This window comes from Lutra lutra, chromosome 1 (genome assembly GCF_902655055.1).
Source record: "Lutra lutra chromosome 1, mLutLut1.2, whole genome shotgun sequence".
NCBI classification, from domain to species: Eukaryota; Metazoa; Chordata; class Mammalia; order Carnivora; family Mustelidae; genus Lutra; species Lutra lutra.
Window position 1 is genome coordinate 70036320 of NC_062278.1, and position 21016 is coordinate 70057335.

At 39.0% G+C, this 21016-nt stretch overlaps 1 protein-coding gene across 2 annotated transcripts in view; it reads right to left on the reverse strand.

The window, feature by feature from the left end:
- Nucleotides 1–6918, reverse strand: part of ATR (ATR serine/threonine kinase) — a 98441-nt gene extending 91523 nt beyond the window's left edge. The window contains exon 1 of one of the 2 annotated variants that reach the window (XR_007126768.1): nucleotides 6713–6918. Coding sequence is in view for 1 of the 2 variants with exons in the window: in XM_047726812.1 (XP_047582768.1) it covers nucleotides 6713–6789 (77 nt within the window). In the remaining variant the exon portion in view is untranslated. The remainder of the gene's footprint in view (nucleotides 1–6712) is intronic. The other variant, XM_047726812.1, reaches the window with a different exon arrangement.
- Between the last annotated feature and the right edge of the window lie 14098 nt (nucleotides 6919–21016).

Consider the following 21016-nt stretch of genomic DNA (forward strand, 5'->3'; position numbering starts at 1 on the left):
ATTTTTTATTATGGTCACATATACTTAACATATAACTTATTTTAACCACTTTAATTATACTGTTCCATGGTATTTAGTATATTCACATTATTCTACACCATCACCACCATCTCCAGAACTTTTTTATCCTCTCAAGCTGGAACTACTAAGTTACTGAAATTAACAAATACTGACAAGTAATACAAACCCTAGGTATATGGAATCAAAGGCCAAGTAGTTGTAGTTTTACATGAAAATGAAACAAACTTGGTGCTATTTATCTTATTATTTAAACCAGCCTTAGCCCATAGAAATAATGCAAGTCACATGTGCAATTCAAATTTTTCTAAGTAGCCACATTAAGAATAGAAAGAAACAGCAATTTTCGTAACAATATTATCTAAAATATAATTTGAACATGTAACTGATATTAAAATTATTAGAGACAGTTTATATATATTTTTATACTGACTCTTTGAAATCCAGTATGTATCTTACATTTACAGAACATCATTTTTTTTTAAGATTTTATTTATCTATTTATTTATTTGACAGATCACAAGTAGGCAGAGAGGCAGGCAGAGAGAGAGGAGGAAGCAGGCTCCCTGCTGAGCCAAGAGCCCGATGCGGGGCTCTATCCCAGGACTCTGGAGATCATAACCTGAGCTGAAGGCAGAGGCTTTAATCCACTGAGCCACACAGGCACCCCCATTTACAGAACATCTTAAGTTAGACAAACCACAGGTGGCTACATTTGGCTAGTGGCTACCATATTATATGACATTACAGATTTAAATATAACAAAAAATTTTAAAAGTCTAAAATTACAAGATAATACCAATTGTTTTAGACAAAGTCAAGAGAGTTTGTCTTTACAAACCAAGTGTAATTTAGCAAGTATCATCTAGAAATGTAAAATGGGAAATATTGAGAGAGGAATCAGGACTGCGGGTGGTAGTAAGTTTTCTACAAAGTTTCATTTTCTATAAAGACAATTTATGTCATTTTTATCAAAATTTTTGATACACTATCAACTTGTGTCATTTTTATAAAAAAAATTTTTTTTAAGTAGGCTCCCCGTCCAACATGGAGCTTGAACTCACAATCCCAAAATCAAGTCACACATGTATCAACTGAGCCAGTCAGGTGCCCCAATTTTAATCAGTTTTTTTAAAAGATGAGTTGATTATCATTCATTAGATGTACTATTAGAATACTCACTCATGGGAGAGTGAACATTTCTTTTTATACAACCTCTACGATGAACTGACCTAAGAGGGTATACTTAGGAGGAAATTTAAATATCTCCTGAAGGTTGGATACATTAGCAAATACTTGATTATCTCTTCTGGGGCAAACATCAAATACCAGGTTAACCAAGATATCATGTATCAAACCTAAAAAAATGTGTAGATTAAAAGTTAAAAAAGTAAACAGGTAATTTTAACACAGCATGGTTAAGTGTCAATAGAGCCAAGACATAGCATAAGAAGGACACTCAGCCCTGAGCAGAGCCTATGGGTCCAGGCTCCCTGAAGGAAGTGATACAAAGCTTTGCCTAAGGGGCTAGGCAAGTAAAATAAGGAAAAGGAGGAAGTATTCCAAGCAGAGGAAACAGCATGCGCAAAGGCATGGGAACAGGAACACAGGCTGCTCTAGAAACTATAAGGAGTTCTATATGGCTAAAGAAGAGGGAGGCAGTAACTGGAAATGAAGCTGAAGAAAAACTGTAAGGTCAAAGCTCAAAGAACCAAAGAGTCTGGATTTTGTACTGAAGACAATGAGACATTGAAAAGTTCTAAAAGTAAGAGAGTGAAAGGTAAACGTTATCAAAATTTGAATTCACTTGTTATTTCCCTGTCTAAAACATTCCAATGGTTTCCCACTGCACTTAAATAATAAGTAATAATGATAATAATGGGCCAGAATAAACTCCTTGTTCTGTCCTATAAGGTACTAAAAAGGACCTGGCCCATGGCTACTCCTCCACCATTGATTCACACCAGTCCCTTCAGTGTTTCCTATGGTTTCATCCTTCTTCCCATTCTTTAAAAAAAAACGTAGGCTCACTCCCACCTAGAGACCCTTAAACTTCCCATTCAATCTCAGACACTTCTCCCATTTTCACATGACTGGCTTCTTCTCACCATTCAAATCTCCTCTAGTGGCTAATGTTAATGCTTCCCAGACTTTCATCTCCCTCCCATTCCCCATTTAATATTTTCTTTATTTCTTAAAATTTATTTTGAATTAACATGTAATGTATTATGTGTTACATGTGATGTGAATCATCAGTGTTATATAATTCACAGCACTCACCACAGCACATACCCTCCCATGTCCATCACCCAGCCACCCTATCCTTCCCATCCCCACCACCACCACCCAGCAATCCTGTTTTCTGAGATGAAGAGTCTTTTACGGTTTGTCTCCCTCCCCAGTCCTATCTTATTTCATTTTTCCCTCTCTTCTTCCCATGAACCCCTACTCTACCTCTCAAATTTCTCATATCAGAGATTTGTGATAATTGTCATGTGATCATGTGATAATTGTCTTTCTCTGACTGACTTATTTCACTTAGCATAATACCCTCTAGTTCCATCCACGTCATCACAAATGGCAAGATTTCGTTTTTGATGGCTGCATAGTATTCCATTATATATATATACCGCATCTTCTTTATCCATTCATTTGCTGATGGACATCTAGGCTCTTTCCATGGTTTGGCTATTGTGGGCATTGCTGCTATAAACATTGGGTATACACGCCTCTTGGATCCCTACATTCCTATCTTTAGGGTAAATACCCAGTCTCATTTAACATTTTAAAAGCAACTTTCATTACCTGAAAGTATCTTGTGATTACAAAGTAATTTAATTTTTTTTCTTTATGCTTTTTTTAAAATAAAGACTTTATTTGACAGAGAGAGAGAGTGAGCACAAGTAGGCAGAGCGGCAGGCAGAGAGAGAGAGAAGCAGACTCTCTGCTGAGCAGGGAGCCCAATGCGGGGCTCGATCCTACGACCCTGGGATCACGACATGAGCTGAAGGCAGCCACTTAACTGACTGAGCCACCCAGGTACCCCTACAAAGTAATTTTAAACAGGAAGATCAGAGAGGCCTCTCTGAAATGACATCTGAATGGAACCAGTCTATTCAGAGAGAAGAACAAGGTGCAAAAGATTGAAGGCAGGAATGACCTTGGCGCATATGAAAAATAAGGCCAATGTCACTGGAGCAGAGTCCACATATCCTAATATGTGGCTTTGAGGTTAGAGAAAGGCAGAGGAGAGATTATACAGGACCTTAGAGGCCTTGGGAGAAGTTTGGATTTTATCCTAAGTGTGCTGGAAAACTAACAGAAGTTTTAAACAGAGGAGTAATGCAAATAATCTACAACATAATTTAAGCTATTAAAATCACTTTGCCCCCCACCCCAGAAAATATCACTTTGGTTGCTGAATGAGAAATCCATTTTAAGTGGGTAAAATGGAAACAGAGAGGTTAACTGAGAGGTTACAATAATAGCCTAGATAAGAGGGGTGCCTGGGTGGCTCAGTGGGTTAAAGCTTCTGCCTTCGGCTCAGGTCATGGTCCCAGGGTCCTGGGATCGAGCCCCACATCGGGCTCTCTGCTCAGCAGGAAACTTGCTTCCTCCTCTCTCGCTCTGCCTGCCTCTCCACCTACTTGTGATCTCTGTCTGTCAAATAAATAAAATCTTAAAAAAAAAATTATTAAAAAAAAAATAGCCTAGATAAGAAATTATAAGAATAGCAGTGGAGACGGTGAGAAGTATATTTTAAAGGCAGGGTTGTCAGGACTTGCTGATAGATTATTAAGTGATAAGGAAAAGAATCAAGAACAATCCCTAGGCTTTTGGTTGGTACATTTACAATAACCTGGGGAAGGAACAAGTTTAAAGACAGTAAATCAAGAGTTCTGCTTTGGATGTTAATTTTCATTTCAGGTATAGATGTTCAACAGCAAGCAAACTAATAATATCTCTGGGTAGATATAAATTTGGGAGTTGCCAGCATATATATGATATTTAAAGCCATGAGACTTAGATAAAGTTATTTAGGAAGAGAGTAAAGATGAAGAGAGGAACAAAGGATGTAGCAAAAGCACATGGGACGTCAAGAATGATTCCTACACTTCTGGTTTGGAAAAATGAGTGAATATGGTATCATTTACTGAGCTACCCGTACCTCAGTGAATGGGAGGGGGAAAAAAGTTGGGGAGGGTGGGATATGTGGAAAAGTTGTATTGGCTCTGCTGAGCCTTTTTTTTTTGTTGTTGTTGTTGTTGTTGTTGTTGAAGGGAGAGAGACAGAGAGCGCTCAGTTTTGGGGGAAGAGGGGAGAGGAGAGGGAGAAAGAATCTCAAACACACTCCCCACTGAGTTGGGAGCCCAACACAATCTCACGACCCTGAGATCCTGACCTGAACCGAAATCAAGAGTCAGACACTTAACCAAATGAGCAACCCAGGTGCCAAGCTATGTTGAGTCTTAATGGCATATGGGACAGCCAGCTAAAACTGCCAGTATACAGTTGATAAATATTCTATAGGAAATGGATGTGGTCTGGAGAAACATATCATCAAATAGATGGTAGCTGAAGGCAGGAATGGATGGGATCATCCTGAAAGACTATGCAGAGAAAAGAGTGCTAACAGCAAAAAACAGAAGCAAAATTTATCAGAGACATATAAGAGTCCCACATTAAGACAGTTAACATCTCACTTTTTTTCAGAAATCAAATCACCAGTCAATTAATGGGAAAAAAAGGTAGGGGATGAAAAGGCCTTGATGCCTTCCTTGAATCTGAAACCCGGCTCTGATAATGCTATCTCTTCTGACTTTGGTTCTTCAATTTCTGTAACTCAGTTTCTTACTGAATAGTGATAAAATACACTCCATTCTACATCATGAAGATACTGTGAGATGGAATAGGCTTGAATGAAGCAGTTGCAATAAGAAACTCATGATAGTTAAAACTATTATTATACAATTCTCCATGCGTCACTTTTTCTATTCTTTCCCTTAAAATAGCCACAATTAAATGAAAGGTAACATTAAGCCCTGGTGATGTAAGAGACTATAAAAAATCCAAGATACGGGCGCCTGGGTGGCTCAGTGGGTTAAGCCGCTGCCTTCGGCTCAGGTCATGATCTCAGGGTCCTGGGATCGAGGCCCGCATCGGGCTCTCTGCTCAGCAGGGAGCCTGCTTCCCTCTCTCTCTTTCTCTGCCTGCCTCTCCATCTGCTTGTGATCTCTCTCTGTCAAATAAATAAATAAAATCTTAAAAAAAAAAATCCAAGATACTATTACTTGTACTAGCAAGTCTCATAAAGGAAGAAAAAAGAAGTAAGAAAAATATTAGTTAATTCTACACTAAAACAAGATGGGAAAAAAATATCGAGCTTCACATTGAGCCTGAAAGATGAAATCTGTACATCAATTTCCTAAAATGAGCACTTGTATTCATGTTCCTTTATAAAATGTTAACACAAAGTACGCTTGCAACAGCCATGCAAAGTAAAAAAAAACAAAAACAAAAACACACAAAAACAGAATGATTCGGTTAAGACAAGTGTGCTTCCTTCATTTTTCCTCTTATTTATGTGACTGAGGAAGACTAAATATCCTTGTAAGGCCAACAAGTGGAGATGAACACAACTGCTCCGCAAAAAGAAAGGAATTAAATATCCCATGGACTTTATATGTCAATTCTGACTCTGTGTGCTTAGTTTTCAAGCAGCTTTAAAAATTGGGAAGCAATTATTCAACTGATAGTTCAACTGCAGTTGTGGTACAAGCCCACTTTTTTTTCGTTCCCAATGGGTTACAACTTAAAAAAAAAAAAAAAGGCAAAACAAACACGCTGCCTTCTTTAGGCCTGGTTGAGGGCAAGTTGCTCGTGTGCCGAAGGTGGATGGCAGCCATCCACATCCCTCCCCTCTCTTCAGGTGGGTACTGGTTTACGGGATCTTACTCTTCGGTTTACAGAAAACAGGCCTTTGCAAATGAAACAGTACTAAATTATCTTTAAATTTTGGCAACATTCTGCGCACACTTGTGTCTTGCGGACGTTGTGGCAGATCCCTGAACTTCTGACTAAAATAACGGACTGGGTAACGGATGGCCAACAGGAAATGGGTCCTATCTTCAGAACGGCCTATGGTTTCATTTTGAAGAAACCAACTGCCCTTTTTAGCAATTGGCCTTCCTCGCTCAAAATGAGAACCAGTGATTTTTCTTCTAAAGAGGTAGTTTGGGTCAAAACGTAAAGCTAAAAACCCAAGTCCTCCCTGAGCGATCACAAAGAATATAAATCGGGGAAGTTCACGGGTCAAGTCCCTCATCTAAAGAAAGAGGTTTCCGGAAGTAAATGAGTGTAGAAAGTGATCGGAAGGGACGGTTCTCTCCAGCTGCAGGGCACAAGCCCCGGGTTAGGGACAAGCTCCAGGGCGCCGCTGAGGTCAAGCAGGGTCGGCGAACACCTCTCCCTGGACCGGCTTCCCAAAGGCCTGCGGCAACACCTCGCATATTTTTAACCACCTCTCTGAGAGAGAAGTACGGAAACCAGTCGCGAAACATCCCCAAGAGCTGGGCTTGAGGGTTTCCGAGCCGGCAAGCGCGCGGCTGGGGGGGTGTGGGGAAGAGCACGTGAGACGCCAGCCTGGTCGGGCGGAGGAGGACGCGGGACCGGGAGCGGCCGGGCCTGGCCCTACCTGCCCAACTCCCGCAGAGCGGGGATCATAGACGCCAGCTCCAAGCCGTGGTCGCCCATGCTGAGGAAGCGCGGCATTCATCAACGGCGCCTACGCTGACTCCCGGCGTCTCCACAGCTACCTCTGGTGCGAAAGCGCGGCGCCCGACGGTGCCTCGCCAGGCCCAAAGCTCCTCCCGGAAGCCGTGGCTCGTCCTGCCCTGTTAGTCTTTGCTCTTTTTCCTCGTAGGACCCGGGGGAGGCCGGGAGGCAGAAAAGGGGTGGGGCCAGCAGACGTCGCGCGCGCCGGTCTGATTTCCGACTGCGGATCCGGCTTAGGGCAGAACTAGGGGCGGCGTGATTCGCGGGGAATTTTGGTTTTTAGCCCGCGCCCTTTGCTACTCCCACCATGGGAGGCCCAGAAAGGCTAGAGCCTAGGTTCTGGTGAAGAAACAGGCCTAACGGGCACAGCCCTGCCTCCCTCTCATCACCAAAGTGAGAACAGAGACATTTCGACGAGTAAAGGGCATGACTGACTAGATAGTAGGTCTCCCCATGGCGGAAAGCCCTCAGATTTCTGTCACTTTCCGGGCATCCTTTCTGAGAGATAAGAGACTCCCTGTCTTCCCTGTTTCAGCGGGTTCTTTCCCACTTCAAGTCAGGCTTTCTCGAAGATATTCCCAACCAGCCTTTAATATTTAAAAAGGGGTTTGAACTTCTTATATGTGTCTCATCAAATCAACGTCAGTACTGTGTTTATGTCACCATTATGGGCATCTACCACCCACGATTTAATTTTTAAAGTAAATAAATGGATTCGGGCTGTAGACATTTTCTAAGCCAACCCAATTTGTTTATTTGAACAATGGCCATCATAAGAGACTGTTAACATGTCAAAAATAGGTATTTACTAGGGCAAAGCCATGCAGTGTGCTTGCATTTATTCCAGAGTACATGAGAAAAATAACTGATAGAGTATCTAAAAAATATCAGGCGCCTAGGTGGCTCCATGGGTTAAGCGTCTGACTTCTGCTCTGGTCTCCATCTCAGGACCTCTCCTGCATGGGGCTCCCTGGTCTGCGAGGAGTCTGCTTCTCCCTCAGCCGGTCTAGTGCTATCTGTCTGTCTCAAGTGGATAGATAAAAGTCTTTAAAATAAAAAAATAAAAATAAATCAGAGTGATGGAATGGCAGCCATATATGCTCCTGCCTTAGGGATTTTGCATTTGCTTTACCTTCCGCCATGATCTTGAGCACTCCTCTCTTTCATATGTTTGCTGAAATGTCACCAGAGAGCCTCATAAAGAATATCGCACTTACACTCACTCTCTTTCCCTCTCCATTCTGCTTTATTTTTCTTCATAGCACTTGGAACCAAATTATCACGTTCTATTATTGACTGTGTACTCCAGTTAGACTTTAAGCTTCTGGGAGCAGTATCTTATCTGATTTCTTCACTTCTTAGATACCCAGGACCTAAAACAGTGCCTAGCACCGTACTGTTCACTGAATATTTGTTACATAGTTGAATGCTATAGCGAAAAGAACATGGGATTAGGAGTTGGAGACCCTGCACAAGTTCTCATTCCATTTGCTAGAAATTATATGACCTCAGTAAAATTATTTAACCTCTCTGCACTTCAGTTTTTCATCTATCAAATGGAATTAATATCTACCTTACGAGATTATGGTAAAAGTTAAATAACAGGTAATCGAGTCATATAGTGGACCCATTTCTTAGTTAAAATAAGTATACAATATATGCCAATAAAGATAAATCTTGAAAATGATGAGTAAAAAGAGCAAATTGCAAAGGGATACGTAATACTATTGTATCACATATCATTTTAAAGCCACAAAATAAGGCTGTGAGTTATGTATACATACATATATAATAAAAACATGGTTGGGAAGGATATATATCAACTCCAAGAGAGTTGTACCCCTCCCCCCACCCCGGGGAAAGAGAGAAGGGAATGAAATGATGAGGTTTCAACATATCTGTGAGGGTTTTCTTCTAAAAGGATCTGAATTAATTATGACAAATGTAACATTTGTTACATCTGGGTGAACGTTACATGACTGTATCTGTATGGATATAATATCCCAAAATGTTTAAAAGAATAGACTTTTTAAAGATTTATTTTATTTATTTTAGAGAGGTGGAGGGAGAAGCCCAAGCAGACTCCGAGTGGAGTCCATGCTGGGCTTGATCTGACAACCCTGAGATCATGATCTGAGTGAAATCCAAGAGTCCCACACCCAAATGACTACACCACCCCTAAATATACTTTTTTAAAGCTTGGATTAGATTACATATATGAAAATGTTTATGCACTAAAAAGTAACAAATGTTAAGTATTATTTTTAGATTATATGAAGAAATTACATAAAAATGTAATTTTATAAAAATTACAATATTATATGGAAGGCAATAACTGAATAGCATTAGAATTCTGAAAGGCAGTATACTTAGAAACATTGGAAACAATAGAGCTTTGGGAATCCAATTTAATCCAAAAAGTTTCTCTGCCTGCTTCTCTGCCTGCTTGTGATCTCTGTCCGTCAAATGGATAAATAAAACCTTTAAAAAAAACACAAAACAAAAAGTTATTTTTGTGCAAGATATTTTGTTAGGTACATCTATGACACAAAGATGAGGACAATAAAGTGTCTCAGGTAGCTGCAAACTTGCAAACTGTAGATGTAGAAGGACATTGTCAGAATTCAGAAAATGAAAAAGCACAATCCAATGAATGCTATGAGAGATATAAAAAACATGCACTGGAAAAATAGAATAGGAAGAGATCAAGTATACTCTGTGGAGAGGAGGTGGAGCAGGAAGGGGCTCAGGGAGAACATAGCACCACATCTGAGATGGGATAGAAGGAAGAGCAGGATCAAAGACTGGAGAAAAGGAATATTTTCTAATTAGAGGCAGCAGTAAGAGCAAAAGCATATGGAGGGAGAGAATGGTGGCCCCCTTCAGCTGATGTTAGGGAACATTTAGAGTAGTCCAATTGAGTTACTTGTACAAACCTCAGTAAGAACTAAGGAGGCACTGGAAGATTTTGTATGAAGTGACAGTCAAAGCTACACTCAAATCTGGCAGGAGGGTGCAGAACAAAAGGAGAATAGCATATTATTTCAAGAAATTAAACTTAAGCAGCAAATGAATAAGTGAGCAATTGTCATTCCAAGCAGACATCATCCCTCAAGATACCCATATATTTCTCTCTCCCATCAAACTTCTTCAGTTTTTCATATAGGCTGATTGTACTTCCTCACCTCCCACTCAAGTTTTAAACCTACATAAGCTATTCTCTCTGCCCTACCTGCCCCCTTTTATTTTTTTTTAATTTTAAAGATTTTATTTATTTATTCATTTATTTATTTATCAGAGAGAGAGAGAGAGCACAAGCAGGCAGAGGCAGAGGGAGAAGCAGGCTCCCTGCCAAGCAAGGAGCCGGATGTGGGACTCGATTCCAGGACTCTGGGATCATGACCTGAGTCAAAGGCAGCAGCTTAAGTGCCAGGTGTCCCACCTGCCCCCTTTTAAGTGCTGCTCACCAAAGTCATCAATAACTTTCATATGTATGGGCAAATTAAAAAGATGTTGATAGGCCCTTTTCTTTCGTGACCACTCAGCAGCACTTAAATGTGTAGATTAATGCCTCTATCTTCGGATATTTTCTTCCTTTGGCCTATGTTACTCTTTTGGTAGCAACACTTCCTTTGCCATTCTCTTAACTGCTGTTATTCCTTAGGACTTTAATTTTCCTTCCTTTCTCTCTCTCTTTTTTTAATTCCAGAGCCCTGCATTCACTCTTGAGACTTCAGTAAACTTTCCACCTGCTTATTACTCCCCAATTCTTTGCTTCTGCCCAAATCTCTCTCTGAGCTATATGTTTCACAAGTCTAACTTGTTACTGAATTTTTTATCTTGAATTTTTCCCAGGTACTTTATTTTTGTTTGGCTTTTTATTATGAAAAGTTTCAGTATATATAAAAACAGAGGGCCTAGGATAAGGAACCACCTTGTACCTATCGCCCAACTTCAACAATTGTTGCATATGGCCAGTCTGTTTCCTCTATAACCACCCTTCCCATTACCCCTCTTCTTAGTTGGATTATTTTTTTTTAAGATCTTATTTATTTATTTGACAGAGAGAAAGATCACAAGTAGACAAAGAGGCAGGCAGAGAGAGAGGGGGAAGCAGGCTTCCTGCTGAGCAGAGAGCCCGATGTGGGGCTTGATCCCAGGGCCCTGAGATCATGACCTGAGCCGAAGTCAGAGGCTTAACCCACTGAGCCACCCAGGTGCCCCAGTTGGATTATTTTTTTTTTTAGAAGATTTTTATTTATTTGACAGAGGGAGAAAGCACAAGCAGGGGGAGAAGTAGGAAGAGGGAGAAGGAGAAGCAGGCTCCCTGCAGAGCTGAAGGAGCCCCATGTGGGACTCAATCCCAGGACCCTGGATCATGACCTAAGCCGAAGGCAGTGGCTTAACCAACCAAGCCACCGAGGCCTACCCTAATTGGATTATTTTAAAGAAAATCTCCAACATCAAGTCAATTTATCTATAAATATTTCAGTTTCTATCTCTTAAAGATAAGGATTCAATTCTGCCTTGAAGTGATCAAACCAATCTACTTCCCTCCAAATCCTATTATCACTATGCTAGTTTCAGACCATCACATTTATTCCTATAGCATTCTAGTTTACCTCTTCCTTTAGGCTTTTCCTTCCAATTTGTCTATTCTTTACACTGGACTCTCCCAACTTTTAAAAATTGTTCAACAGTATCATTGAAATTTTTAAAATATATGCATCCTAATGTGTATATATTTATTAACCACATGTATTTAGCACTATGTTGTAGTATACATAAAATTCCTGATAATGTAAATTTGGACAAAATACAACTGTTGATTGGGGTCCGTATTCTTCTCACTGCCTTTTTATCATTAGGGGAAGTGGAATGTGGGGGTAGAGAGTGAGGCAGGAAGGAGAGAGGCTGAGGTAGGTGGGTCCTAGTGTCCTTGAGACCTCGGTATTTCCTAAGCCCAATGTCTCGTTCAAGTTGATAAGGGGGCACCAGCCAATGCCTTGGAGGATTCAGCCGGCTGAATCATCCTCATTGATGATTAAACTAGGGGACAAAATGACCACCAGGTGGCACGACAACCCAAATAAGAGGAAACTGGCTTCTCCATTCTCAGATACCGAAATTCTGGTAGCCCAGCTGGGCAAGTTCCATGATAATGCACCAGATTTTATGTTTTTAACTCCACTTACATATTTTGTCAGGATTTTACTGCATAAGTCACATCATTAAATATACACTAAAATAGAAATCTTTTTTTTTTTTTTTTTAAAGAAAGATTGTTTATTTGTCAGAGAGAAAGCGCACACAAGCAGGGGGAGCAACAGGCAGAGGGTGAAGCAGGCTCCCTGCTGAGAAAGGAGCCTGATGTGGGACTTAATCCCAGGGTTCTGGGATCATGACCTGAGCCAAAAGTAGATGCCTAACCAACTGAGACATCCAGGTATCCCTAAAATAGAAGTCTTAAGGAAATGAGATAAAAATATTAACAATTTCAATTTCCTTTTTACACTGGAATGGACTTCAATATATACCTCCTTGGTACATGGTGCTCGAAAATTTGCATTTTAAATAATTTTTTTTTAATTATTTGAGAGAGAGAGAGAGCATGAGAGAGAGCATGAGAGGAGAGAGGTCAGTGGGAGAAGCAGACTCCCTGCTGAGCAGGGAGCCCGACATGGGACTCGATCCTGGGACTCCAGAATCATGACCTGAGCTGAAGGCAGTTGCCTAACCAACTGAGCCACCCAGGCGCCCCTAAATAATTTTTAATAATTTTTGTTTCTCCTAATTTCATTGAGAAATAAATGAAGTGTTACTGTGTAAGGTTAAGGCATATAGTATGATGGTTTCATTTACATATATTATCAAATGATTACCGAAACAGGTTCAGCTAACGTCCATCTTATATAGAGACAATAAAAAGAAAAGAAAGAAGAATAAAAGAAAAAAATTTCTCCTTGTAATGATAAGTCTTAGGATTTACTCTCTTAACTTTCTTATACACCATACAGCAGTATTAACTGTAGCCATCATGTTGTACATTATATCTCTAGTACTTATTTATTTTGTAACTAGAAGTTTGTACTTTTTGGCCACATTGCTCCACTCCCCTCCTACTACCTCCTACCTCTGATAATCACAAATCTCACCTCTTTTTCTGTAAATTTGGTGGGATTTTTTGTTTGTTTTAAATTCCACATATAAGTGAGATCATATGATATTTCTCTTTCTCTGTCCTGGTTATTTCACTTAACGTAATACCTTCAAGATCTATCCATGTTGTCAGAAATGGTAGGATTCACATATATATCACAATTTCTTTATTCATTCATCCACCAGTGGATACTTATGTTACCTGTTTCCATATCCTGTCTATTGTAAATAATGCTGCTATGAACATAGGACTGCAGATACCTTTTCAAGTTAGTGTTTTCATTACCTTAGAATGTAGTCCTAGAAGTGGAATTGCTGGATCATATGTAGCTCTATTTTTAACTTTTTAAGGATCCTCTATAGTCTTTTCCATAGTATCTATACCAATTTACAACCTCACCAACAGTGCACAGAGCTTCCCTTTTCTCCATATCCATGCCAGTATTTGTTGTCTGTCATCTGTATGATAGTAGCCATTCTAACAGGAGTGAAGTAGTGTCTCACTGTGCTTTTAATTTGCATTTCCCTAATGATTAGTGATGTTGAGCATTTTTTCAGGTACCATTTGGCCTTTCATATATCTTCTTTGGAGAAATGTTTATTCAAGTCCTTTACCCAATTTTTATTTGGGTTGTTTGTTTTCTTGTTATTGAGTTGTATGAACTCTTTCTGTATTGCGGATATCAACCTCTTATCAGATATATGACTTGTAAGTATGTTCCCCAATTTGTTGACTGTCTTTTCACTTTATTGATGGTTTTTTTTTTCTGTGTAAAAGCTTTTTAGTTTGATTTAGTCCCACTTGTTTATTTTCTATTTTGTTGCTTATACTTTAGATGTCATATCCAAAAATCATTACTATGATCCTTTCTTCTAGGAGTTTTATGGTTTCAGGTTTTACATTTAAGTCTTTATTACATTTCAAGTTAATTTTTAAAAAAAAATTATTTATTTATTTGACAGAGAGATAGAGAGAGAGCACAGGTAGGCAGAGCAGCAGGCAGAGGGAGAGGGAAAAGTAGGCTCCCTCTCCAGGAGGGAGCCTGATCCAAGGCTCTATCCCAGCACCCTGGGATCATGACCTGAGCTGAAGGCAGATGTTTAGCTGACTGAGCCAATCAGGTCTCCCTCAAGTTAATTTTTGTAAGTGGTATAAGATATGGGTCCAGTTTCATTCTTTTACATGTGAATATCCAATTATCCCAGCATCAGTTATTGAAGAGACTGTCTTTTCTCCATTGAGTATTCTTGGCTCCCTTTCAAATATTAGCTTGAAATCAGGAAGTGATACCTCCTGATTTGCTCTTCTTTCTCATTTCTCATGATTTTTTTGGTTATTCAGGGTCTTTGGTGGTTCCATATAAGTTTTAGGAGTGTTTGTTTGTTTCTATATTTCTGTAAAAAATGCCACTAGAATCTTAATAGGGATTGCATTGAATATATAGATGGCTTTTGGTAGTATTGACATTTAACAATATTAATTCTTCCAATCCATGAACACAGAATACCTTTCCATTTCTTTATGTCTTCTCAGTCTCTTTAATCAATGTTGTAATTTTCAGTATAGAGATCATTTCCTCATTAGTTAAATTTATTCCTAAAAATTTTACCAGTTTTGATGCTATTGTAAATGGGATATATTTCTTTATTTCTTTCTCAGAAATTTTATTTTTAGTGTATAGAAATGTTACTGATTTTTGTATGTTAATTTGCTATCCAGCAACTTTACTGAAATCACTGATTAGTTTTTTGGTTGAATCGGATTTTCTACATATAATATCATATCATCTGCAAATAGAGACAATTTGGCTTCTTCCTTTCCAATTCTGTTACCTGTTTGTTTGTTTGTTTGTTTGTTTGTTTTCCTTGCCTCATTGCTTTACCTAGGACTTCCAGTACTATGTTGAATAGGAGTGGTGAGAGTAGGCACTTGTTCCTACTCTTATTCCCACTGTGAAAGGAAAAGCTTTCATCCTCTCACCATTGAGTATGTTAGCTGTGGTCTTGTCATATATTAAGCTTTACTACATTGAGATATGTTCTTTCTATGCCTACTTTGTTAAGAGTTGTTATCATGAATGGATATTGAGTTTTGTCAAATGCTTTTTCTGCATGAATTAATGTGATCATATGATTCTTTTCTTTCAGTCTTTATTAATATTATGTAGCTCATTGATTGATATGTGTATATTGAACCATCCTTGCATCCCAAGCATAAATCCCACATGATCATTGTGAATGATTTATTTAATGTGGAGCTGAATTTGGTTTAGCAGTATTTTATTGAGAAGTTTTGCATCTATATTTATTTATATATAAATATATATATAAATATATATTATTTATTGCATCTATATATCTATAGGGTGTTAGCTTGCAGTTTTCTTTTCTAGTAGTGTTTTTCTTGGTTTTGGTACCAGGATAATTTCAGCTTCATAAAATGAATATGACAGTGTTTCCTCCTCTTCAATTTTTTGGAAGAATGTGAGAAGTATTGATGTCAATTTTCCTTCAGATATTTGGTGAAATTAAAGATTGAAGCCATCTGGTCCTGGGCTTTTCTTTGTTGGGAGATTTTTTTTTTTTTTTTAAGATTTTTATTTATTTATTTCACAGAGAGAGATCACAAGTAGGCAGAGAGGCAGGCAGAGAGAGAGAAGAGGAAGCAGGCTCCCCGCGAGCAGAGAGCCCGATGTGGGGCTCGATCCTAAACCCTAGGATCATGACCCGAGCCGAAGGCAGAGGCTTTAACCCACTGAGCCACCCAGGTGCCCTGGGAGATTTTTTTTTTTAATTACTGGTTTAATCTCCTAATTAGTAATTGGCCTAGTCAGATTTTCCTTTTTTTTTTCTGATTCAGTCTTGGTGAGTTGTGTGTTTATAAGAATATTTCCATTTCTTCTAGGTTGTCCAGCCTGTTGGTGTTTAGTAGCCTCTTATGATTCTTTGAATTTCTGTGGTATCAATTATAATGTAATTTTTCATTTCTAATTTAGTTGATTTGGGTCCTTTCTTTTTTTCCTTGGTTAATCTAGTTAAGGATTTATCAATTTTATCTTTTCAAAGAATCAACTCTTTTGTTAATCTTTTCTGTTGTTTTTCTGTTCCTAATTTTATTTATTTCTCCTTTCATCTTTATTATTTCCTTCATTCTGCCAACTTTGGGCTCAGTTTGTTCTTTTTCTAGTTTGCTAAAGCATAGAGTTAGTTTGTTTATTTGGGATCTTTCTTGCTTCTGAATATAGGTGTATATTGTTAACTGTTCTTACTGCGTCCCAGCAGTTCTGGTATGCTGCGTCTCCGTTTCTGTTAGTCTCAAGGAACTGTTTTATTTTCTCTTTTAATTTCTTCTTTCATCCATTGGTTGTTCAAGAGAATATTGTTTAATTTCCACGTGTTTGTGAATTTACCAGTTTTCTTCTTACTGATTTCTGTTTTTACGTCATTGTGGCCAGAGAAGATACTTGGTTTGACTTCAGTCTTCTTGAATTTGCAAAGATTTATTTTGTGGCCTAACATATGGTCATTCCTAGAAAATGTTCCATGTGTGCTTAGGAAGGATATGTATTCTGGTATTGTTGGATAGGATGTTTTGTTTTAAAGATTTTATTTATTTATTTGACAGAGAGAGAGAAAGTGAGAGAGAGCACGAGCGGGGGTGGGGTGGGGGGGTAGTGGGGAAAAGAGAAGCAGGCTGCCCGCTGAGCAGGAAGCCTGATTCAAGACTCCACCCCAGGATCCTGGGATCATGACTTGAGCTGAAGGCAAGGGCTTAACTGACTAAGCCACCCAGGCACCCTCGATAAAATGTTTTGTATGTGTGTTCGTTAGGTCCGTTTGGTCAATAGTGTTGTTCAAATACACAGATTCCTTATTGATCCTCTGTCTGGATGATCTGTCCATTGTAGAGAGTGGGATATTAAAGTCCTCAAATATCATTGTATTACTATTTATTTGTCCCTTTCACTCTGTTAGTTTTTGTTTTATATATTTAGGTGCTCTGATATTGGGCACATAAATATTTACAATTGTTATATCTTCTTGAAATACTAACCTCTATTATTATATAATGACCTTCTTTTTTCTTTTTACCATTTGTAGTGTAAAGTGGATTGTTTCTAGATATAAGCATAGCTACCCCTACTTTTTTTTTGGTTGTCATTAAATGGCTTTTTTTCTGTACCTTCACTCTTAGTCTATGTGTGTCTTTAAGGCTAAAGTGAGTCTCTTGTAGGCATCATATTGTCAGATCTTTCTTTTTAAATCCATTCAGCCATTCTATGTCTTTAGAGAGTGGGGAATTTAATCTATTTGCTTAAATTAATTATTGATAGGTAAGGAATTACTATTGCCATTTAGTTGTTTTCTGGTTCTTTTGTAGACCCATTTGTCCTTGTTTCTTTTCATGCTTTCTTTTTCTGTGTTTTAAAGTCTTTTGGTATCAGTATGCTCTGACTTTTTCATTGTTTTCTTCTGTGTATACTACAAGATTTTCTCTTGGGGTATCGAGGTTTACATAAAATACATTAAACTTATAACACCTATTTTAAAATTGATAACAACTTAATTTTAATAGAATTTATATACTTTACACTTTTATTTCTTATCCTCCTCACATTTTAAGTTATTGCTATTACAATTTACATTTTTTAATATTATGTAATTAAGAATAGATTATTGTATTTATGGTTATTTTTTCTAAGCCCATTTTTTTTAACTTTTAGAATTGTGAGTTATGTACCACCATTACCATATTGTAGAATCTAACAACACCTTTATATTTACAATTACCAATGAGATTTATGCTACTTTTTTGTACTTTTATTATATTAATTATCCTCCTTTTACTTCTACTCAAAGAACTTCCTTTAGCATTTCTTGGCAGGCAGGTCTGGTGGTGAATTTTTTCAGCTTTTATTTGTTTGGAGCGTCTTTATCCCTACTTCATTTTCAAAGGACAGCATTGCTAGTTAGATAATTCTTGGTTAACAGTTATTTTTTTCAACATTTTGAATATGTCATCCCATTCTCTGCCTGGCCTAAAAAGTTTCTACTAAGAAACCCACCATGATTTTATGGCGGGTTCCTTATATGTAACTACCCTTTTCTCTTGCTGCTTTTAAAATTCTTTCTTTGTCTTTGACTTTTGACAGTTTAATTATAATGTGTCTCATTGTTACCCTATTTAGGTTCAACATATTTGGAGTTATTTGGGCATCATGGATCTAGATGTCCATTTCTCTCCTCAGGTTCAGGAGGTTTTCTGCCACTATTGCTTTAAATATGCTCTTTGGGGGCGCCTGGGTGGCTCAGTGGGTTAAGCCGCTGCCTTCGGCTCAGGTCATGATCTCAGGGTCCTGGGATCGAGTCCTGCATCGGGCTCTCTGCTCGGCAGGGAGTCTGCTTCCCTCTCTCTCTCTCTCTCTCTCTGCCTGCCTCTCTGTCTACTTGTGATCTCTCTCTGTCAAATAAATAAATAAAATCTTTAAAAAAAATAATAAATAAATATGCTTTTTGTCCCTTTCTCTTTCTCTTCTTCTTCTAGAAATCCCCTAATGTGAATATTGTTTCTTTTCATTGTATCCTAATAATTGCCATAGGCTTTCTTTACTCTTTTTCTTTCTTTCTTTTCTTTTTCTTTTTTTTTTTCCTTTTCACTCCTCTGACGGAGTGATTTCCAATGTCCTATCTTCCAGGTCACTGATTCTTTCTTCTTGATGTTCAAGTCTATTTTTGAAACTATTACATTTTTCAATTCATTTATTATATTTTTCAATTCCAGGATTTCTGTGTTTTTGTTTGTTTGTTTAATGGTTCCTATTTTTTGTCAAATTTCCTGTTTTGTCCGTGCTTCGTTTAGTTAGTCTGTGTTTTCTTATAGTTCATGAAACATCCTTAGGAATTCTTTGTCTCACAGTTAATAAATTTTTTTATTTTTTTAGAGTCAGTTATTGGACCTTCATTGATTTCCTTTGGTGGTATTGTACATACCTGATTTTTTGGTGATCTTTGATTCTTTATATTGGTATCTATAAATGTGAGAAATGGGGCTTCCCTTCCAGACTCCACAGGTGTGCTTTGGCAGAGATGGTTCTTTACCAGCTCAATTTGGGTTTCTAGGTGTGTCTGCTTGTAATGTCTTTGGGCAGGTGGGGCCTGCTATTATGGTTTAATTTGGGAGGAGGCAAATGTTTGAGCTCTGAGGATGAGGATGGGGAAGCATGTCACCGGCTGACAGCAGCTGGGTAGGATTGCAGGCTTGGCTCCCTACCCAAGTAAGATTGAAGGATGGGTTCTGCTGGTGCCTGGATTCTCTAGTCAGTCTTACTAGATGGTTGGGTATATTCGCTAGTAAGTGGGGCTATGAATTAGCTTCCCTGCCCTGGCAGGGTAGCAGGCCAGAGCCCAGAGCCTGTGCACTTCATTGTTTGTGGGCCCTAATCAGACCTGACTATACACTGATTTCAAGTGAGGAGACCATTGGTTTTGCTCTGCAGAGGGGTATGTCACAGGTTGTGTTCTCTCTTCAAATGCCACTGTATGTAGGGCTATTAAATGGGCTATGCACCTTCCTCTGTACTCTGGTTAAGCTTCTTGATCAGACAGACGGAAAGCTATAATCAGCAATGAGCAGGACTATGAATTAGGTTTCCTGCCAGGTGCAGCTGAAGAAGCTCTAAAACTGGTAAACTCTTTTTTGTCCAAGCTCAAGCTAAGGTGTCCCCCAAGTTTTCTGGTTTAATAGAGCCACTGGCTTTGCTCCACAAACTGTCAGCTCTGTTGGCTTTTTCTCTGTTGAGTGCCACTGGGCCACACAGCTTTCAGCTATTTTTACCAGCCCTTCTGGTCAGATGGGGCTGGAAGTCACTCTTCAAAGTGGGTGAGGCTGTGGCTCATCTCCTTTCTTGGGCATAGGCAAAGTGGGCTCTAGGGCCAGCAAAACTCCTCATCTGAGGATCCAAATCAGGCACATCTATTCTTCACTGAGTTCCCTGGTCAGTGTGTGTCTCTGACCTGGTTCTGCAGATGAACAAAACCAATGGTAAGGATTATTACTTGGCACAAAGCAGGTATGAACTCTGTCTGCCAAGATCCATGTGCTGGTTGTTGCAAGCCCTTCCTCCTCCATCACAGTCAGATTCCATTAGCTGGGCCCCCCAGACACCCCTGTAATTCCTGTGCTGTAAGATTGGAGTAGGGCCTCCTCAAAAGTGATCCACAATGTGGGGGAAGCCTGGTTATCCCTCCTGGGTTCTTTCTTCCCACTAAGGAACTGAAAGTTCAGGAGAGGCCTGTCTTACTGAACTTTCCTGAGGGAGGAGCAATGCATTCAACATGTAGTTGCGTCTCTTTTCTAATGTAGTCTATCTTGGTCTCTGGGTGCCTGGGGGTGCTTCAACCTAACCCCTGTGTTCTAGGATTCTCTCAGTGGTTTCTTGTTCTTGAATAAGTGTTGGTTGTTCTTCTTGTGAGGGGAGAGCAATGTCAGGAACAACTTGTGACATCACTCCCAAAATTTTCATTTTAGGTAATTTTTAAATTACTTATTTAATAATTCAAAATTTATTTTTATTTTTAATAATTTAAAAAATGCTCCTAAGTGATGCTGATGTTATTTGGAATTGTTCTACGTGGTAGACAGAGCACCATTTTATTTATTTTTTATTAACATATAATGTATTTTTTTAAGATTTTCTTTATTTATTTGATGGACAGAGATCACAAATAGGCAGAGAGGCAGTCAGAGAAAGACGGGGAGGCAGGCTTCCTGCTTTAACAGAGAGCCCCATGCAGGGCTCGATCCCAGGACCCTGAGACCAGGACCTGAGCTGAAGGCAGAGGCTTTAACCCACTGAGCCACCCAGGTGCCCCTATTAACATATAATGTATTATTAGCCCCAGGGGTATAGATCTGTTAATCGCCAGGTTTACACACTTCACAGCACTCACCGTAGCACATACCTTCCCCAATGTCCATAACCGAACCACCTTCTCCATACCCCCTTCCCCAGGCAACCCTCAGTTTGTTTTGTGAGATTAAGCCTCAGCATGGTTTGTCTCCCTC